Source organism: Gymnoscopelus microlampas (genome assembly GCF_963454915.1).
Source record: "Gymnoscopelus microlampas genome assembly, chromosome: 10".
Taxonomy (NCBI): Eukaryota; Metazoa; Chordata; class Actinopteri; order Myctophiformes; family Myctophidae; genus Gymnoscopelus; species Gymnoscopelus microlampas.
Window position 1 is genome coordinate 36,003,979 of NC_139947.1, and position 21,833 is coordinate 36,025,811.

Consider the following 21,833-nt stretch of genomic DNA (forward strand, 5'->3'; position numbering starts at 1 on the left):
ACTGGCGAGTCAAACAGAGCTGTAGGTGAATAGTAACTGTACCATATTTAGACTTGCACTGTATATGTGGGGCACATGAAACTCATCCAACCACAAATGATGAGTCATTGACCTTCCGTACAATTCTTACTGTTAATGTATCCATGTGCAGTGGTAGACAGTAACTAAGTATATTTCCTTGAGTACTGTACCATATGAATTTCACTCACACGCTACATTTCAAATAGAAATATTGTACTTTTGACTCCATTTCTAGGAAGTAGATAGATTTGCCAGTTGCCTATTAACATTTGACACCCAATCATTCAGACATGATGCACAGTCATGACTACTGCCAGATACAGCCTTGTTTATCCGCACACTCACTCAATCATGCACACATGCGCACGCACGCACGCACACACACGCGCGTGCACACACACACACACACACACAGAGACACACACACACACACACACACACACACACACACACACACACACACACACACACACGTACGCACTCACGCATGCACGAGTACACGTCTGCAATAGATAGATATATAGACAGACAGACACACAGAGACTGTCCTCCACTGTGATCCATGCATCACACAGAGACTATCCTCACCGTGGGCCGTGGCCACTGTGGGGAAACCAGAGATTCTTCAGTACAGCGGGCACAGTGCACGCACGCACGCACGCACGCACACACACACACGTATCACTATACTTGAGAGGACATTCGCCCCAAAAATAGCACATCTACAAGCTCACAACAACGCAAGAGATTTAGTGTAGACAGGGGAAAAAAGCAATCAAAGTAAAGTATCATTGGAAACAAGACCGCAAGGACTTTCATGAACGACCTGTTAAAAGGAATTATCCTTAGTTGTTAAACTAAAGCCTGATTAACAGTATAGTTAGTTAGTTGTGCGATGGTTGTCGTCGTGCACCGAAAGCGGCTGATAACACAAGCTCACACACAAAGTGTTGAAGCGTTGCGGTTCCACCAGAGTTAAAACGGTTGGCGGTATAATTGACTTGGCGTGGCTGTCCCGTCTGTCTGTCTGTCATGTTGTGGACAGTGACAGGGTGGAGGCACCCGCCTGTCAGGATGTTCCTGCTGCTCTCTGAGCAAACACAGGATCCTCTGGCTGCCTCACCCACTCGCTGCACAAACCTTTACACAACCTTTACATACACAGGTTTGTATTACTAAATGTTTTACCTTAAGCCGCAAAAATAGCAGCTCTACGAGCAATTTTTCGGTGCATGACACTTGGCACGCGACTAAGTATAAATCATGTTTATCTAATTCTAACCCCTAAACATAACCTCTAAATGTCTAGTCCTAACACTAACCCCACGCTGAATCTTTTTCTGATTGTAAATGTATGTTTTTTAACTTCTTTTTTTATTTTGGTCCTCACAACGTCTATTTCTCATATTCTACTATACTTGTGGAGACGTTTGGTCCCGTAACACCCACCCACACACACACACACACACACACACACACACACACACACACACACACACCGTGGTCCGTACTCCCTTTCTCTGCCTGATCACTCTTTCTGGGTTTCTCTCTTTCTACTATATCTACCGTAACAGAAAGAGTCCTTTTGAACACCTACGATACCTGATAAAGGTCAGTTGGACCAAAGCGTTGTTCTTTACTCAATGTTTTTTTTTATTTCCTACGCTCACACAGACACACACACACAAACACACAAGTATTACCACACAAGACCTAACCACAAACAATAACAAATAAATGTTCTGCACAGAGAGGAATAGAAAATAATCTCTCTCTCTCTCTCCCTCTCCCTCTCTCTCTCTCTCTCTCTCTCTCTCTCTCTCTCTCTCTCTCTCTCTCTCTCTCTCTCCTCTCTCTTCCTTTCCTGGTTTATAATGGATGCTTTAAGTGAGTGTGATTGAAGGGTAAACCTCCAGGGGGAATATTGAGCAGCACTGTCATGCTGATGCGGCACTGGAACACCACTCAGAGGAACAACTTTATGGCAGAATGGAGGAAGGGGGGGGGGTTAAAAGAAACTAGATGAAATACACACAGATCTCACAAAATAACGTTGCCATAGAACATTGATTCTCAATATTTTTCACTTCAAGGACCATTTAGTTCAATTTGTACATCTTTCAGAGTTACAGACCCGTAAGAGTCCATTTGTGCCTTGAGCACAGAAGGTGCCAGTGCCACTGTAACTCTATAACCACTGTTATAGAGATCTGATGCAGGATCATTTCCTGCATACTGCCTGGGTCTACATAATGGGGAGAGCTCCTGACTCCTGAGCTGACAATTTTCACATTTGAATTCTCCATGCACTTTGTGTCTGCTAGGTTGTGTGTACTTTCACAGTTTGGCCAGTAGATGGCATTTGTACCTGTTGCACACAATAAAAGGTTACACTTGATCCACAGAGAATGTGACTGCTGGCTCCCTCCTGTCAACACCACCACCAATCCAGAGACATTACAGACACAGAAAGGCATACTTGTTTTTCTTTCCAGTGTCATATTTCACCAATACGCTGTCAGCGCTAATGACATAACGATTGTTTCAGAATATGAAATGTTGCGTTCAGGAACACGGCGAGATTGTTATGATAAAGCTTATGGAACAATGATAGGACGTGACACGAGTCTGTGATAACACACACACACACACACACACACACACACACACACACACACACACACACACACACACACACACACACACACACACACACACACACACACACACACACACACACACACACACACACACACACACACACACACACACACACACACACACAGCTATAAATCTGTTTAATCACTTGAACCCCAGCATCCATGGGAACATTAGCCAAAAAGAGCCGATCTACAAGCTCACAATGTGTCGCAAGATTTGGTGTAGACAGATAAAAAGTACAGAGCCAACTCAGGTGTAGTTTACCAAGTCCAGAGGATTTAAGTGTTTAATGTAGACGGCGACACTTACATGGCAAATAGATTTTCCAAGAACAGAGTGAATCTCACTCTACTGTTTTTTATTCTACTTTTTTAAGCAGATGGATCAGACTCTGCAGCCCAAACACTTCCCATCATTCTCTCAATAAGAGAGTGAAACCTCTGGACAAATTAACATTGACTTTGGCTCAGCACAGACATATACAGAGCAGAGGCATGCATGTTAATGGGAGTATGGGGGGGGTTACCTCCCTACACTGTAAAATCATGAGTGATAATTTACATAATGTAACCAAATGGACCCTTACATTTCTACATTCTCCGAGTTACAAATGGAATTTTATATGGAAATGCTATTTTCCCAACAGTATTATTTGATCCATATTTGGTCCATTTGTTAACAATACTGAGGATTGTGTATCCCCCTTTGTGTGATTCCAGGAAGGGAGGAAAGGAGTGTAGTGTAAAAAGATATATAGACTACATGGGATGTTTAGCAATAAGGCACATACCATCGTGGATGTGGATGGAAGCCGGTGTTTGATCTCTTTTTTCCTTTTAGGGGCCAGAACAGCCAGATGTGTGAGAAGCCAAAGCGTCATTTATCGACTCCTTTCAGGGGGACAGTCGATCACATTTAGCAGTTGGAACCGCGGCGGCAGATATGATTCATAAACCCTCTCATGATCCTTTAATTAAGCAGTGAAGATAAATGGCACACGTCAACGAGTGCACGGCCGTGCTGGTCTGCCCTTCTCCCCTCATACAAGGGCTTATATGGAGTCTTCTGCGCACGCATGCACGCACGCACACACACACACACACACACACACACACACACACACACACACACACACACACACACACACACACACACACACACACACACACACACACACACACACACACACACACACACACACACACACACACACACACACACACACACACACACACACACACACACACACACACAGTGATGTGCTCTGCATAGCAATGGGATAATGGTGATCATACACAGAGTCATCCGGGCCAAACCGATTCAGAATGTACGTGTCGTTTATCTTAGCGCGCAGGACAGAACAGTTCACATGGCGTGGGTGCATACCGTATTATGCTGAATTTCTATGACATCTGCGTGGTATGAGAGTTCATGGTAATGTCTACAGAGAGGGTCGGTGTGCAGGCAGATATGTTGCTACTTTATTCACAATGTGTTCTCCAACCTCCCACTAATGTTAGCCTCTCCTCAGCCAGCTGAAATCCTGCCAACACATCATCGCTTACATTTGAATTTCCTTCTCGTTTCTTCCCTCCCTCCTTCTCCAATTCTTTCTTCCTCATTTCCTCTCCCTCCAACTTAGAGATAACTTCTACCCCCCCCCCCCCTCCAACCACCCTCTCTCTCTCTCTCCATCTCAGTCTCCTGCTCCCTCTCACATGCACACCGACACACACACACCGACACCGACACACACACACACACACACACACACACACACACACACACACACACTCATGCACGCACGCACGCACACCCACATTTCTTTGTGAGGTTGAAACTCTTTCTGTCTCTTTCTCACAGATTTCATGTTCTGTCTCTCCACTTTCTCCTCCTCTGTTCATTTTTGAGCTGAGCGCCAATTAAGGCAACCTGGCATATTCTGGTGCTGGTAAAAGTCAGTGTGAGTGGGAGGTATTTTCTGGCATGAGAGACTGCAGTGGAACTGTCCTGCTTCTGTCCTGAACCGTCCTCCTCTGTCCTGAACTGTTGTTTCTGGGAAGGACCCAAACTACACCATGGCTGTCTTAAACACTAAACACATCTCCATCTCTCCATCTCTCTCTCTCTCTCTCTCTCTCTCTCTCTCTCTCTCTCTCTCTCTCTCTCTCTCTCTCTCTCTCTCTCTCTCTCTCTCTCTCTCTCTCTCTCTCTCTCTCTCTCTCTCTCTCTCTCTCTCTCTCTCTCTCTCTCTCTCTCTCTCTCTCTCTCTCTCTCTCTCTCTCTCTCTCTCTCTCTCTCTCTCTCTCTCTCTCTCTCTCTGAGAGTGTGTGTTAACTGTATGTTCATGTACTGGTACCACTGTGTGCCTCCCACCGTTCTACCTCGCTGTGCAGTGCAGCTGCCAGGCAGACGGATCTCTGCAGTACAACGTGGGAGGAAGGTAGACCAGCCGTGGGTTTTACTCAATATCGTGACTTTATAGCCCCCCCTTCACGTCACATGTTGACGTTTGATCAAAATTGTGCCAGAAAGGCCTGGGCAGTCCAGGCACCCTGGGCTGCAATGCCAGCCTGACAGCTTGTCGCGGGTTCGAGTCTCAACCCCGACGATCTTTGCTGCGTGTCACACCACATCTCTCTCCCCATTTCCTGTCAGTCAACTGTCCTATCATTAAAGGCATAAAAGCCCAAAGTCAAATCTTTAAATACTGTAAATAGTCAAAATATGACTCCTCGCCCCTCTCCTCTCCTCCTCGCCCCTCTCCTCTCTTCCTCACCCCTCTCCTCTCCTCTTCTTTGGTCTCCTCTCCACCATCTCTGTGGAACATGGCTGTGAACACTTCACCACTTTTACATGCCAGTGCTGAGGTCCTGATTAATGAGGCTTAAGCTGGAGCTAAACATGCCACCCCAAAGGAGAACATGTTAGCTAAACAAATACTGGCCCAAACCTTTGGACCACACACACACACATCATGAAGAGACACTCCTGCTTTCTCTGAACACCAGCAGCAGGATTACACTGTCTGCCAACAAGTGTCGAAAATATTGATTCATCCAATTATCTCCCGTTGGCGAGAGATCTGCTCATGAATCAGAATGAGTTGATTCATACTGGTAACAGTTTAAAGTTCATGGAGTTCACACGTTATGTTATTAGTAGACAGCCACACAGTTTGCTTGACCACGAAATGCTAACAAAATGTTATTTAAATAGCGTGTTGTTTTGTGCTCGGTTTGATGTTTACCTGGTATCCTAGTGACTTTGCAGCGCTTATTTTATGTCTACTGTCGGGTCATGCCATTTACTCTGATCTTGCACTTTGTAAGTAGCCCTGGAGTTTGCTATATGCCTAGATTTGCAATTGTAAATGCACTTCCAGTGTGTGTGTGTGTGTGTGTGTGTGTGTGTGTGTGTGTGTGTGTGTGTGTGTGTGTGTGTGTGTGTGTGTGTGTCTAGGTGTGAGTATATATGTGGAGGTGTATGTGTACCCATGGATATGTGTGTATGCTTAAATGTGTGTGCATATGCATTCCTGTGGATATGCGTGGGTGTGTTAGCTTGCAAGCTTGCATATACAGTACTTCCTTCTGGCTTGGTCATAGCCAGGTCAGTCCCTGGTCTAAAAGACAGCGGTGCTGTGAAGCTACAGTATGCTAAAGTGTCTCCATGTCCCCCACTATCATGCTCTATCCACTATAGGTCACGATCACAAAAATTAAGTTGACGATTAATTGTCATACAAATAATTGCGATTAACGATTTAATTGTGTTCTCGGCATTGAACATTGGAACATATCTACATGTAATTTCTGTTTGCCTTTTAGGCTTTGTAATCAAAAATTGCATAAGGCAGATATGACAAATAGCTTAAATATACAAAGACATTACTGACATATTTGATAATTTTATAAAATAGCGGAAATAGCTGCACGCTTACAACGCGCCACTTCGTTTCTGCTTATTTTATTTTGACGATTATGCAAAATAATTATTATCTCAAATTATCTAAAATAATTGCCATTAGACGATTATGTAATAATTGTGACAGGCCAACTATCCCCACGCACGCACACTCACTCACTCACACACTCACGCACTCGCACGCACACGCCTATCCTCCAGCTGAGGTGATGATGCCCTCTCTAGCCCTAAGGAGCTCAAGGTTGATCTCTGCCCATGTAAGGTCTCACACCCCCCAACGAGTCCCAGGATTCTTCTCTCAGGATCAGCCCTTCTTCTTGGATGGTACACCTCCTCCCAAGGCTCTCACAAAAAACAGATATGGACAGCATTTTCTACATAGTTGACCACTTGACCTCATAAGTGCTGAATGAATATGGTCAAAGAGCTTATTTAGTTTTGCACGCCAACAAGGCCAGCGAGTGCCTAACTTGATATGTAAGTCCTCCCAAAAGAGGATTGTTTTTTGTTTCAGAGGCTAGTTCTATTCTTTGCAACAGACAGCACGGAAACGAGAGATGTTTTTCCTTTTATTTTTAGACCTACTGGCCTCGCTCAGCCTCCGGGCTGGACTCCGTGTCCTTTCAAATTTCAGGAGTCTTTCATTTACGTCTACTGGTCATCTGCAATTTACAATTTATGCATTTAGCACGCAATCTTATTCAGAGCGACTTACAAGCGAGATCAAAGTAATCATTGTAAACATGAACCCTAGTCAACAAACAACAAAGTAAATAGTTTCACAAGTAGAGTGCAAAGGGAACAATGCAGTGCCACAAAGAAACTAGGACACCAGGTAAACAATGAACCTAATAAACCTAATGCAAAACCAGTAAAAAGCCTAGTTTAAATGACGCAGGAACTGAATTGTCTCAGCAACAGCTAATCCAACGTTTACTTCACCCGTGGTCGATAGACACGCAGTTCATGATGCACCTCTGCACAATGGGATGGCACCATCCATCTGCACTTCAAAAGTGTGAATTAATTAAAAGCGTGCAAATCAAACACCTAACCAAAGGCACCAAATGAGATTGAGAAAATCTCTTGCACAGCCTTTCTGGAGATATTGAATGAACGGTTTATTTTCAGTCTTTGTTTACAATAAATCAAAACACAATTGTGTGGACAAAAAAAAATCCAACTCACACAAAATCCAAATTCAATGACCAAAAAAAGGAATAGGCTGAGGTACAATGCTTATTCTTTGCCTATCCATTACAAGGATAGGAAAAGACTACTGCACAACACATAAAATGTGTGCAGTCTTTAGAGCAAAGAGAATTACGTAAATTCCTTTTCTAGGTCTCCATCATTGTTCTGTTAGTGAAGAAATATCAGTTCTTGCAGTAAAATACCGCTATTCACTCTAATTACCTAACATTTCCTGGACAACAGGTAACTATGTTTTATGTTGTCTGCATGCAGTTAAACGTACACATGCAGTCTGTGTGTGAGCGCATCATGCATGTGCACATGCGTGAGTATGAATGAATAAAAAAAGCATGTGTGTATCTTCTAATGTCTGTATAATAACAGTATACTACTCTGGTTACCACCAGTTGAGTGCCATTTCCTGTTGATGTGGGTTTAAGCATTTCACCCTGACAAAGACAACATCATAAAGTAGAGGAGAGTGTGTGGAAGGGCACGCACGCACGCACACACACACACACACACACACACACACACACACACACACACACACACACACACACACACACACACACACACACACACACACACACACACACACACACACACACACACACACACACACACACACACACAGTAATCCATTACTGACTCCAGTGTTATGAAACAGTAAGGCCGCGGACAGACGTACATTTGCTGGGGGCTGAGAAGCTAGGCATTGCATGATGCACTACATGGGAAAGAGTAATATACCGTATCTAAAACATCCAGCCTGTTTGTGTGCCTAGAAGGGGGTGTGGAGGCCAGGTTTTGAATACTGCTGGAAGTTGCTTTTGAGGAATGGATTGGAGCAAGAAGGGAATACGAAGGGGAAAAGAGATTCTCCTCTCTGTACAGAATGTTTATTTGTTATTGTTTGTCGTTAGATCTTGTGTGGCAATACTTGTGCATAGAGTTGTGCATGATAAAAAAGAGAAAGAGAGAGATAGAGAGAAGGAGAGTACAGCAGGTAGGTAGTTATGGTATAGTCAAATGAGTCAAATGCTTGATCTCCAACCGTCTCCAACCAAAGAAGGCTTATAAAAGCATGTTGATCTTCTCTCATACTCTCCCAAAAAGATGACATTCCAAAAAGGATCCAGCATCCACAGACTTTTTTTTATGATTGCCTAGAACATAAATACATGATTCCAAACCTCGGCCCGAAACATCAAAATTCAAAAGAGAGCATTTACATTTTATAATCACCTAAAAGAGAGTGACCCTGCTCCTTAAAGGAGACATCCGGTCATTTTAAGTGTTATGTTTGATGTGCGTCAAATCACTTACCAACGTAGGAATGAAAATCGCGTGACTCCACAAATCCCCCTATCGACCCCCACCGTTGGCATGATAGTAGGATGCTGGATAGCCCAAATTCGCCTATTTTAACAAATGCAAAGTCTGTTTTTTTGCTTCTAGTACTCATTGTTGAGTCCCATGATAATGTAACAGGCGCTAAAACTCCGAGAAGCTAACGGCTAATAACAGAACGAGCTAATGCTGGGGCTGCTTATCTCTCTGGATGGCAGCCCCAGGTTGCCAGGTCGGGAGAGAAACCAGCAACCAGCATTAGCTCGTTCTGTTATTAGCCGTTAGCTTGTCGGGAGTTTTAGCGCCTGTTACATTATCATGGGACTCAACAATGAGTACTAGAAGCAAAAAAACAGACTTTGCATTTGTTAAAATAGGCGAATTTGGGCTATCCAGCATCCTACTATCATGCCAACGGTGGGGGTCGATAGGGGGATTTGTGGAGTCACGCGATTTTCATTCCTACGTTGGTAAGTGATTTGACACACATCAAACATAACACTTAAAATGACCGGATGTCTCCTTTAACAAAGCCCTCACCTACAGAGAGAATCTAGAGAGATGCCCCCACAGCCAGCTGGTTCTGGGCCTCTGTTCACAAACACAAGCAGAGCCACCAGACAGAAACCCCACCAGACTAAACCAAATTATAAGAAAACAAAAAGGAAAAAGAAAAGGAAAAAAGAAAAGAAGACTATCTGAAACATTGGAAAGAATCAACCAAAAAACAGAGCAAATTGGAATGTTATTTGGCCCTAAACAGAGAACAAGAACAAGACAGAATGTGCACCCACTGCACACAAAATGAGCTGCACGTTCTAACTACCTGCCAACTTTATATTAGAGACACATATATTCCACAGACTCCCAACACCCAAAATGTTTGAAAAGATGACAAACAATAACAAAAAAACGTCCATATTTGCTGAGGGAAGTACAACAATGTGCAAGGACATCCAAAGGAATATGACCACCATAAAGAAGACCGTCTAACTTATGCGTATTCCTGCACTATCGATACATCGTAACCTACCGTACATATAAACAGAGCAAAATGTCTAGTTTTATTTTAAGATATCTTTACTTACTGCATCAAAACAGCAAAGCGTACATTTTGTGTGTTTGCAATTTTAAGTACAGAGAGAGAGAGAGACAGAGAGAGAAATGCTTAACGGCAGTAAGGGAACGGTTTGCTTCGGTGGAGTCCTACTACAAATCCTGCAAAGCCACTATGCAGTGAAATCCTGAGTGTTATAATGTAATGCAAATGTAACCAAGTGGACCTCCTTCACTCAGGGTTTGTGTAGCAGGCATCTTGTCCCTATAACGTATAGCAGATGGTTCATAAAGGATGTACACAGTATATGAACCAGAATCAGATGATGAAAGAAAGCAGGGGATTTGGTCCTCTCCTCTCCTCTCTCTCTCCTCCGTATAGACCCAGCGAGACAGGAAGAGCTCCATGACCTCCGGCACAGTGGGAGTCACATGACCACTGACCCTTATGCCCGAATGTGGAGCTAGTACTGAAAAGGCATGAATGTGGAGCTAGTACTGCAACGACATGAATGTGGAGCTAGTACTGAAACAACATGAATGTAGAGCTAGTACTGAAACGACATGAATGTAGAGCTAGTACTGAAACGGCATGAATGTGGAGCTAGTACTGCAACGACATGAATGTGGAGCTAGTACTGAAACGGCATGAATGTGGAGCTAGTACTGCAACGTCATGAATGTGGAGCTAGTACTGCAACGACATGAATGTGGAGCTAGTACTGCAACAACATGAATGTAGAGCTACTGAAACGGCATGAATGTGGAGCTAGTACTGAAACAACATGAATGTAGAGCTACTGAAACGGCATGAATGTGGAGCTAGTACTGAAACGACATGAATGTGGAGCTAGTACTGCAAAACAACATGTACCATTTGACCCATTCAATCCGGGAACACATCTGTGTCATTTTAGATTTTAGCTATAGCCATTATTTTATATAAATTAAAAAATATAGTTTTTAAATCATGAAAGTTTGTGCAAATCTTTGAATATATGTATTTTTAAAGCGAACATTTGTAACTCAAATCTCTGCTTATGGGGGTCACTGAACTTTTTTTTTTGAGATGGGGGTCGGCGACCAAATACATTTTGGGGGGTCCTTGACATGAAAAGGTTTGAGAACCACTGATATTATAGCAACATACGGTTTTCAGAAAACTGATAGGATTTAGAAGACATTTGTAGATGCGTTCCCGAATTGAATGGGTTAACCACTTGAAGCCAAGCGTCCCTATCTCGTGGCGAGTATGTGGTGAAATTAACAGATGTGCAGTACAAGCACATAAGCTGTACATAGACTGTTTTCGGGGGAAGATATTTGGTGTAGACTCTACACCAAATATAATACTGTAGAGGGACCAGTATAGAGCCCTGGGGGACCCCCAGTCAACTATGTATATAGGGGGTTCAAGTGGTTAAATTCCTCTTGTTCCACCAAAGAGGAATAAACAAGACTGTACAAAAGCAAACTGCGGACAAAGCAACCCCATGTTCATGGGACTGGAACAAACCACCTCCCTCCACACGGTCATTTGATGATGCATTTCTGCACCTTTTTCTTTTTTTCCCGCCCCTGCGAGCCATGGGGGCCGTGAGCTAAGATAATATTTGGATGCATTAGCTTCGCCAGCACAATCTGTCTAAGTAGAGCCATTATAGATAAGCATCGTTGACAGTTTCCTCTGCCCCCCCCCTCTCCCCCTGTACGCCATGTTCTGTTCTGCACAACAGCTAGTGGCCTGACCACATGGTACTACAAACCACTGACCCCCCCCCCTCCCCCCAAACACACACGTACACGTACACACACTCACACTAACCCAAACCCTGCTACAAAGCCCCTTTTGTTCCATTGCAGTCAAGGAAAATGGCAATGCACGCAAACCTTTCAGTTAGACCAGGATGGCTGCAACCATCAGTGTTTTTCTTTTAAGGGGTAGAAGGGGAAGCGAGACAGCTGAATGTGTTTTCGTGCCCCATCTGGAACCTGTTGTGTGTGTGTGTGTACACACACACACACACACACCCACACACTCTCACTCCCTCTCTCTCTCTTTCCATCACCCTCCCCATGTCTCTTGGTCTCTCTCATGATCCAACTTCAGGTGTCCAGGTTTTGCACACAGTACTTTATATACGCCCACCTTTGCCAGTAAAAAGTGATTAACTATGATCATCGCCAACGAAGAACCCTAGGGTGGAGGTTTGTAGCAACAAACCTTCAAGAGTAGGTTTTTTTTTGTTGTATTCTTTTAATTTCTACACGTATGCTATGTTTTCCATTACTTTATTTTTAATTAAAATGTTTTCTTTTTCTTTTTTTCCCCTCTACATCCCTTCCTTTTCTTGGATTGAACTTAACAGGTAGGGTAAGTGATATGTTTTGGTTAAAACAAAAAGCTTTATGTTAGGTTAAAGCTCTATATCATGATAGCAATAATTGAGTGTTTGTTCAGTCACAGGGGTCTCCCCATCTCTCCAGCTCTTTAATAAACAGAAAATAAAATTCTAGGTAGGTGACAACATTTTAGCCAATCAGGAGAGAGTACCCATTTATCAGCTTCATTTTGATAGCGATCAAGTTCCAATTTTGTCTGCACATTTCTTTGTGTCATAACTTCCAATTTCACTTGTTTAATCTGTATCCTGTCTAAGTTCTCTATCCTGATTGGATAAAATTGGTATCCCGATCTGAAAATGCATTTTCTGTTTAATAAAGAGCTGGAGAGACATGGAGGCTCCTGTTACTGAACAAACATTACAGCAATGAGTACTATCAGAATATAGAGCTATTTAAAGGATCTACACCATGAATTTAAAAATATATGTATATATATTTAATATCATATTGTTTATGTCCCTCAAACGTTTTTCAAAATGTTTGAGCCTAAATCAAGCCTCAGATATATTCATTCCAACTAACTTCTCTCTGGCTTATAAAGCACTTTCACCTGCAATACCACATTGTCCTGTTTGGCACGGGCGCTATTGAGCCAGTCTCCTGGTTCTGTGTGGAAAAAGAAAAAAAAGTGTTGTTTTTTTTGGTTGGAACTGAAAAACGGGAGGTATTGTACCTTCACGTGATGTGACGTCAGGGTGCAAATCAGTTTGGCCTGTTTTGAGACCAATTTACAGAAAACCCCAGATTTGCTGTGAAAGCCTGAGTGTTCAAACTGGGGTATTTTTGGGGATAGAAGAGAGGTAGGGGAGACCAAAAACACACAAAAAAGAAGAAAAAGTTAAAATTCATGGTGTAGTCCCTTTAACACTTATTTTAGCCAAAGAAAATCACTTACCCTACCTTTAAATTACTTTGGTTATTTATACATTTTTCTTCTACAGGAAGGGTATACCTAGTACTGTTTTACCTCCCCTATAGGACCCAAGGGAGGGTGGGAGGGTGGGTGGGTTGGACAATTGATCCTCTAGTGATCAAACTGATCACTCGTGGTCACTCTGCCTAACCAAATGGGAGGGGATGTGTTTGTCCTGTCTTTTTATGTTTGTGACGTGGAAAAAAACAAGGAGTGTCACTAACAGAAACTCTGCAGCTCTGTACTTCTCTGTAAAAAAAAAAAAGAGTAGGATTTTAACGATTCCGATTCCTTAACGGTTCCCTTTAACGATTCCTACTGTATAGTGGGTTCTAAATGGACCCTTACAGGTCTGTAACTCTGAGAGTGTACACATGGAACCAAATGGACCCCCAGAATTATGGTGGTCTTTGAATTTAAAACGTTTCAAGAACCACCGGTGTTGTAATTGTATAGCAGACGTGAAGTCCACATAACCAGCTCTGACAGTGTGATAAAGCCGGTTCCAGAAACGGATAAATGTGATGGAACCAATTCCGATTACTCAATGTTGGATCCTGGTTCCTCCGGTTCCGGAATCCCAACCCTATAATCAAGAGTCAGGTGACTTTGATTTGATAACTGGCCCTGAAGCCGGTGCAGTCTAATGACCACTATGTGATATGGTCTCAGTGGAGTCCTCAGAACTGAGGTCAGCCTGGACAGACTTATGACAGACATGCACCACCAGGGCTATGCTAAAATAAAGGACTCAAATTACACATACTAATGTCACTCCAGTTCTTAATCCATTCCAGAAACTGCAGGTCAGCTGCCACTCTTATTTCTTTAAAAATACAACTAAAGACATTTCCAATTGCCGCTTCCTTTGATTGAGTTATTTTTCTCTTTTCTTTTCTTTTCTGCACTGTAACTGTATCTATACATTTTTACTTCTTTTGTTTTATGCATCCTAATGTCATTTTGTAATTTTATAATTGCGTTTCCTTTGCTTGATGTTCTGTGTAAAGCACATTGAATTGGCTTGTTGTTGAAATGTGCTATACAAATATAACTACCTTGCCTTGCTTGCCTTGCCACTAATATTAAGATTTCCAAATTATTATGATTTCCGCAGACGCCACCACCAAACCCATCACTTTTTTATATAACAACAACAACAGACAAATACCCAAACCAGCAGTATTTCCAGAAACTGAAATGACAGTGGGTTGGTTGTCGTTGGCACCGGCACAGAAATCTGAGACCTTTTTTATACAACCGAGTCAAGAAGGCTCAGTCATGGGAGGTTTGTGTTTCGGTCAGGAGGAGCAAATGGTTTTCCTAGTAGCTCAGACTGGTTTGACGAGGCCAATGTTTGGTCTGGCATCCCGGGGGTTTGTGGACACAGAACTGGTCTTGCCATGGACAAAAATACCACTCTGTCAGGTCTTACCTGTTCTTCCTCTCCTTTCTGGGTTGACTGGGGTGCCCTGTTCCCACTCCAGCCCACCATCTGTCTCCCAGTGGCCCGTGGCAGATACCTTGCTCTCCTCGCACGTTGGTGGATCTCCCTCACTGCCTTCTTCGAGCTGCACACACACACACGCACACGCACGCACACACACACACACACACACACACACACACCCACACACACACACACACACACACAAAGATGTTGTTTGTTAATGGTTGAGCCTTGTTCTCCGAGGATGAAGTGCTGGTTAAGTATAACAGATTAAAGCAAAATAAAATCTCACAACTGAAAAATGTCAGTTCTAATGTGCGATTTGTGAAACAGTGTGAAAGGAGCCCTGCTCACTAGCGCTGTTTCCAAAACAATTAACACAATAATGTCAAATGATGATGTTTTAGTCATGTTGTTCCTGCTGTTCAAATACCGGTCAACCAGGTGAAGGAACAAAATGTTTGCCTGGACCGCTGGCGTAGCGGTCCAGGCACCTAGGCTCAGTGTAGCCTGACAGTGTGTCACGGGTTCGAATCCCGATCCCGATGGCCTTTGTCCTGTCCTGTCAATAAAAGCGTAAAAGCCCCCCCCAAAAAAAACAGGTGAAGTAATCACAGATTGAGGCTTTAACCTTTGCTTTTATGAAATATCCGAGACCATAAGGGTTTTATGGAAGATGCATCTGAACATATTGCTAGTTTGACAAATGCTCTAATCTTCAGAGCCTGTAGACCACACTACAGCAGAGCAATACACATTGTCACAGTTGTGAGCTTGTAGAGCTGCTATTTTTGCAGAATATGTATGAACTCTAGGGTTCATGTGGTTAACTCTAAGGCATCGAGGGTTCTCAAAGTGGGGTCCGGGGACCCCAGGGGTCCTTGGGGGGGGGGGGGGGGGGGGGGGGTCCAGGGGGTCCCCAGCAAAAGTAGTTCATATAGCGTCACAATCATTTTAACCACTTTAATCATTTATGTTGGCTATTTAGAAATAGCAGATATACAAGCACACAGCGCGTCATTTTTTGCAGAGCTGAGAGCTTGTACATCTGCTATATATTTCTTTTTTTAAATATCCAAAATGTTTGGAAAATTAGGAACAATTTTGCGTCAACATTTTTAATAATTAAAAATATAATACATATCATTTTGGGGTCCTTGACATGCTCTAGGCCAGGGTAAGGGTCCATGAGGTTGAACTGGGGTAAGGAGGGTTTAGCAGCAGCAGAATAGATGATCATAAAGGCAACCAATGAGTTATCACTGCTCTCAGGGATGAGGGGAGATTAGAATCACTACCTGTGTTAGGTTTTGCTACTGTACCTGCTGAGGAAGCCACATATTAGCCTCATTATCCTTACCATCCTACTGTATGTATTGTATGTCTTACTGATGAATTGAGTACAATCACAATGGACCACAATGAAGACAAGCACCTGGGCCTTTTAGTGTTATCCTTTTAGCATAACTTGGTCTGTACTACTTGTACTGTTAACAATCTTGCTAATGAAGATTTCAATCACTCAGTCAGTCAGTCAATTTGCTTCCAAACAAGTTATATCAAAAACACTTAGAAGCTGACATAATCAGTTTGCTCACAAAGCATTATGTAAAATGGTATTAAATACAAAATAATTATAAGAGCTGAGCTAGCAACCGGGCTATGTTTTGAGGAATTTGCTGACTTAATGCGTCTCCAAAAATGAGTCGTCGACTGTGGGGTTTTGGAGTCTTGATGTAAGCCATCAGGTTCCATGATGTAAACAGCTGTCATCTCACTGAAGAGACCTACAGCATTTGTGTTTTCAGAAGTGTCTGCCTGGACAGGGAGAGGGGAAAAAGGGCAAGAGAGGGAGTGAAGGAGAGCGGGAATTGAGCTATAAAATTGCAGAGTACCAGTGAGGCGTTAGGCCTCTTTGTGAGTGCAGTTTGTTTATGGTGAGATGTCTTAATCACTGCTCCTCCGTTTCCTGTACTGTGCGCTTCCAGAAACATCCAAGATTCCTCCCAATGGGCAGAAAAGAGACCAGCAGAGCAAACCCTTCGCTTTTTATCATTTCTCTGAATCTCTCTCTAAATCTATCTCACTTTTCAGGTCGATGGGAGATTTATAGCGATAGTGTGAGATGAAGGGCACCGTTTTTAGACCGGCACCCTGGACATCTGAGGTCAAGATAACGGGCTTGTACGCAGTGACAGCAATTATGTCTGATGTGTGTCGCAGATATGGTGCCGAAGATGAGTTAGAGCATTGCGGTTCCCCCAAGAGGTCCTTGTGGGGGTCCCCAGCAAAAGTAGTTAATATAGCATCACAATAATTTTAAGCACTTTATCCATATTTTATTTACATTGGCTATTCAAAAATAGCAGATATACAAGCTCACTGCGCGGCACGATTTTAGATTTTGTTTTTAAAGGTTTACTTTTTTACATAAATCTCCCTGGCACAAAACATGTTCAGATGGGGCTCCACGGCCAAATACATATCAATTATGGGGGTCCTTGCCACTAAAGGTTTGAGAGCCACAGAGTTAGAGGTCAACCCCGTTACGATTCCTGGAAGCAGTTAAAAGAGCTTCTACCATCAGGTTTAGGTCAGTGGTTCTCAAAGTGGTGTCCGGGGACAGCCATGGGTCCTGGAGGGGGTTTCAGGGGGTCCCCCAACTAAATTACTTAACATAGCATCGATATCTGTTTACAACTACATCAGCTGTTTTTAAACAATTTTGAAAAATAAATGGAAAATGTGGAATACATGTTTGAAACATTTTTAACACAAATCCTGTACAAAATATTTTCAGATGGGGGTCCGAGGCCAAATGCATGTTAATTTGTGGGTCCTTGGCGTAAAAAAGTTTGAGAACCAATGGTCTTAAACCAGGGGTACCATCTTCTCTGTCTTTTTCCCCACACAAACACACACGCACACACATAATGAAATGTTGCTTAAGTAGTAAAGCCATCGGGCATGCATGCAGCATCATCTTCAGCGCATTTCAGATTTTCCAAACGAGCAAAGCGGAGTCTCTCCATGTGTCGACTGACCCCCAAATCCCCTCACCACCCACCCCTGTCGGTTTGAATGTCGACACACGGTAAAGCTCTCACATAAACCAGCTCCTGCTGCGTATACTGTATGTATCCAAACAAACACGCCTACACGCCAGAGCCAGCAGCAGCAAAACAAGACTCACCCACTGTTGATTGGGCATGGCCAGGGAGGTCAGCATGTCAGCCATGGCTCCCAACATCTGGTCAGTGCGCCCTTGGTTCTTCTGCAGAGCCTTCATTCTCCCACACAAGAGCTCCCTTTAGCCTCCTTCAAGATCTCAACACTTTCACTCAATCTCTCTCCTCCTGGAAACTCCACTGCTATTATGAGTCTGACTCAAGTCTCCTCCTCTCTCCCGCAGTCTCCCTCTCTCTCTCTCTCGCTCTCTCTCTCTCCCTCTTTCCTTCTGTTTTCACCTCTCACTGTGCCAGAGTTTGGGAGTTGAGTCGCCGTAGCCCGTCTTGTTGTGCATGCTCTGACCCACAGGAACGCTCATGCACATGAATAATGATCCTGGAAGGGGAGAACATGTTTTTGTCTGGACAAGGAGGGGTGAGGTGGGGGAGTGTGTGTGTGTGTGTGTGTGTGTGTGTGTGTGTGTGTGTGTGTGTGTGTGTGTGTGTGTGTGTGTGTGTTGGGGGGGGGGGGTTACGTGCCTTGGCAGGATCCCCAGAGCTCTCCTCTCTCTGTCTCTGTCCCTCCCCTCCTTATGGACAGACACACACACACACACACACACAGGTGGCCTAGCACACGTTATGTCTTTATAAGTCTTGCGTGGTCCAGTGAATAAGTCTTCTTCCAACTTAACGCTTCTCGCCTTCAATATGAGGACAGCATATTCCTTATACTGCCTGTTTGGTTGAAGAAGTACGTTGGACCAATGTGAACGTCAGTGTGTGTGTGTGTGTGTGTGTGTGTGTGTGTGAGCTCCGTGCTGTCAGCTCCACGCTGTGATATTGCCCTGCAGCGTTGCTCTCTCCTTCTCCCCTGGCTCTTTGAAGGCTATAAAACTGCTTTTGCGTTGACTTGAGGGGCTGCTGTGCTGACCAATCTCACCCTCTTCAAAATTCCGCCTTTTCTTCCTCGTCATTGGCTACAGAGGAACACCACCCCCTCTCCCCCGAAACTCTCCTCCTCTCTGTCCCATCCATCCATCCATCCATCCTCATATACCCCCGGCACTCACTTGTGGATTCACATTCAGACATCTTCATCCTCTTGTCTCCGCGTCTTGGAATCTGTTCTCTAATGTTCCTGACACCCTTGCTCTCTCTCTGGCTCCTTATCATGCCCCGGTCTCTGGCAGTAGACACATGGTTTGGGTGAACTCATAAAAGGAGCAGGGCAGACCCAAATAAGGTATCAACACACACAACCCACAGAGCACAACTCCCTCTATTTAAAAGATACGGTTACACGTTGATGTGTAACCGTATCTCGTAAAGTGTGCGAATGGAGCCTAATGTACCAATATGGGTAACACTGAGGATTTTATTGAGTACTGAAGTCCTTTAAGGACTGAAATCAAACCACGATTGTACTAGAATATAAAAATGTGAGGTTCTTGATCGCTAAAACAGATGTGGAGCACATATTCAGCTGACAGACTTACCTAATGTACGACGGGAGTGGAAAGTGCATGTACTCGAGTGTGTGCATGGAAAGATGACGTGTGCGTGCGTGTGTTTGTGAGCTTGTGTAAGTGTGTATTGATTGCAAACTGTTAATATGCAAAGACAAGCACAGGGAAGTACAGTTCAATACAAGGCCTTGTTAAGAGGATTGTCATTGGGGTCCTTTGAACGAAACATTTAATGGCATACAAATATTTTTTATCTTTTTACAGGGGCCAGTTCTGAATTGCAGCCACCTGTGTGTGTGTGTGTGGGCTTAGCATCGTAACGGATCCAGCTGGCAGACATTTGAGTGGACACCAATACGTGATCAAAATAGTAACCCTCAAACGTAGTCCATCATGTTGGAGGGCCGCAACAAAACACAGTCGAAAACAGTAGTTGTTTTTCCTGCCAAGGAACCCCAAATTGACATTGACTGCGGACCACCATCTGAAAATGTTTTGTGCCAGGGACCCCGAGAAGAGAAGATTTGTGTTTATTTATTAGAGATAGATAGATGTATATCTGCAATTTTTGAATAGCCAACATATAAAATATGGATAAAGGGGTTAAAATGATTGTGTTGCTGTATTAACCAATTTTGCTGGGGACCCCCTGGAACCCCCTCAAGGACCCCTGGGGGTAGCACTGTTGTTTTGCTTGGTATCCTATAACCACCAACCAATGAGAACTCACCACATGGGTCAGTCAAAGGGCAATCCAGCTAAATTGATCACATGATCATTTTCTGGCCATGAGCTGTCCAACAACCGACCACCCCCCCTGCCCAATCCATTTTGGTGCCAATTGCAGGTGTGTGTGTGTGTGTGTGTGTGTGTGTGTGTGTGTGTGTGTGTGTGTGTGTGTGTGTGTGTGTGTGTGTGTGTGTGTGTGTGTGTGTGTGTGTGTGTGTGTGTGTGTGTGTGTGTGTGTGCATATCGGATTGTGTCAGTCGATTAATCTCCTTTGACAAATGATTCCCTCTGGAGAGCATATTAGAGCATCGTTGCTCATTCCTTATTCACCTGCTGTGGAGTCACTCAATCACCCCCCCCCCCCCCCCCTACACACACACACACACACACACACACACGCGCGCGATTTGGGTGCGCTTAACTTCCACCGGCAGCAGCAGCAGGTCTCTCATTCCTGCCGGTTAATGGAGGCCGGAGATGTACGATGACTGTTCAGGACAAGAGACTAAAGAGCCATGCTTCACTGCCACAGAGCCCAGTATAACGCTGCAGAGGCCAGAGCCAAGCGCTATTAAGACCGATCCAGGAAAAGACTCTGCCAGGAAGCTAATATTAGCTCAGCCCGTGGCTTCTTTAGAATCAGTTTGCTGGCTAAACTTAGTTCCCTGCTCCCCAGACCTCTTACTTCCTCCCCCCTGCCCCCATGGTCGACCACAGCTGGGTATTGTGGTGGTTATAAGGGATTAGCCAATGTAAAATAACCGATCTAAAAGCTCACAACGCGCTGCGATGCAATGCATTGAGAGCTTGTAGACCGGCTATTTTCGGTGCACGATCCCGGTGCGCAACCAAATAGGCTATAAATCAAACATACGGGTGAATGGACTGGGACCAGCAACCAGTCCGCATCTTGCGTGACTTAAATGCGAAAGGGGGCCCAGAATAGATGTTAATTTCTTTTCTCAATGACTAGATAATAACTGTGGCCCGTGGTAAGGGAACACTGGGTAACTTGAGTATCAGGGTTCTGGGAATCTGAACGAAATGTTCTTTCATTGCCTATCAAAATAGAATTCAATAAAAAAAGACTTTTCTGTTTTCTGCAGGCGGCCAGCATAATGGCAACGGTTATTTAGGGAAGATAAACACAGCAAACTGTTGGGAGTTTGTAGGGTGAGCTGTGCTGCCCTCCACTGGTGCAGCAGCTATAGACCAGCTGCTCTGTGGAAATAAACAGAGTTTGTACAAGTGTAAGGAGACGGTATGTCCATCATTTGTCTTTTTCCTTTACGCAGCATGTTTGGATGTGTCCTAAGGTGGTGAATCGGATCGGGGGGCACAAGACTGGAGAGGATGGAGGAGTTTCACCAATGGCCTGTGTTCCTCAGGGAATTTAAAGTAAGTAAGGTAGTGAATCTCCTCTGTGCTCTTCTTTCCCAGCCCTGCCCTCTCCTCGTGCCAAGCCAACTTCCCTTTCCTCAGTCTTA

At 44.0% G+C, this 21,833-nt stretch overlaps 1 protein-coding gene across 2 annotated transcripts in view; it reads right to left on the minus strand.

Annotated features, from left to right (window-relative positions):
• arhgef25a (Rho guanine nucleotide exchange factor (GEF) 25a) overlaps window positions 1–18,489 on the minus strand; it is an 88,117-nt gene extending 69,628 nt beyond the window's left edge. For both annotated transcript variants that reach the window (XM_084070194.1, XM_084070193.1), the window contains exons 1-2: window positions 18,175–18,489; window positions 14,967–15,102 (exon numbers count right to left, since the gene is read on the minus strand). In XM_084070194.1, coding sequence (XP_083926320.1) covers window positions 14,967–15,102; window positions 18,175–18,270 — 232 coding nt within the window. In that variant the 5' untranslated portion in view covers window positions 18,271–18,489. The remainder of the gene's footprint in view (window positions 1–14,966; window positions 15,103–18,174) is intronic.
• Window positions 18,490–21,833: the final 3,344 nt, after the last annotated feature.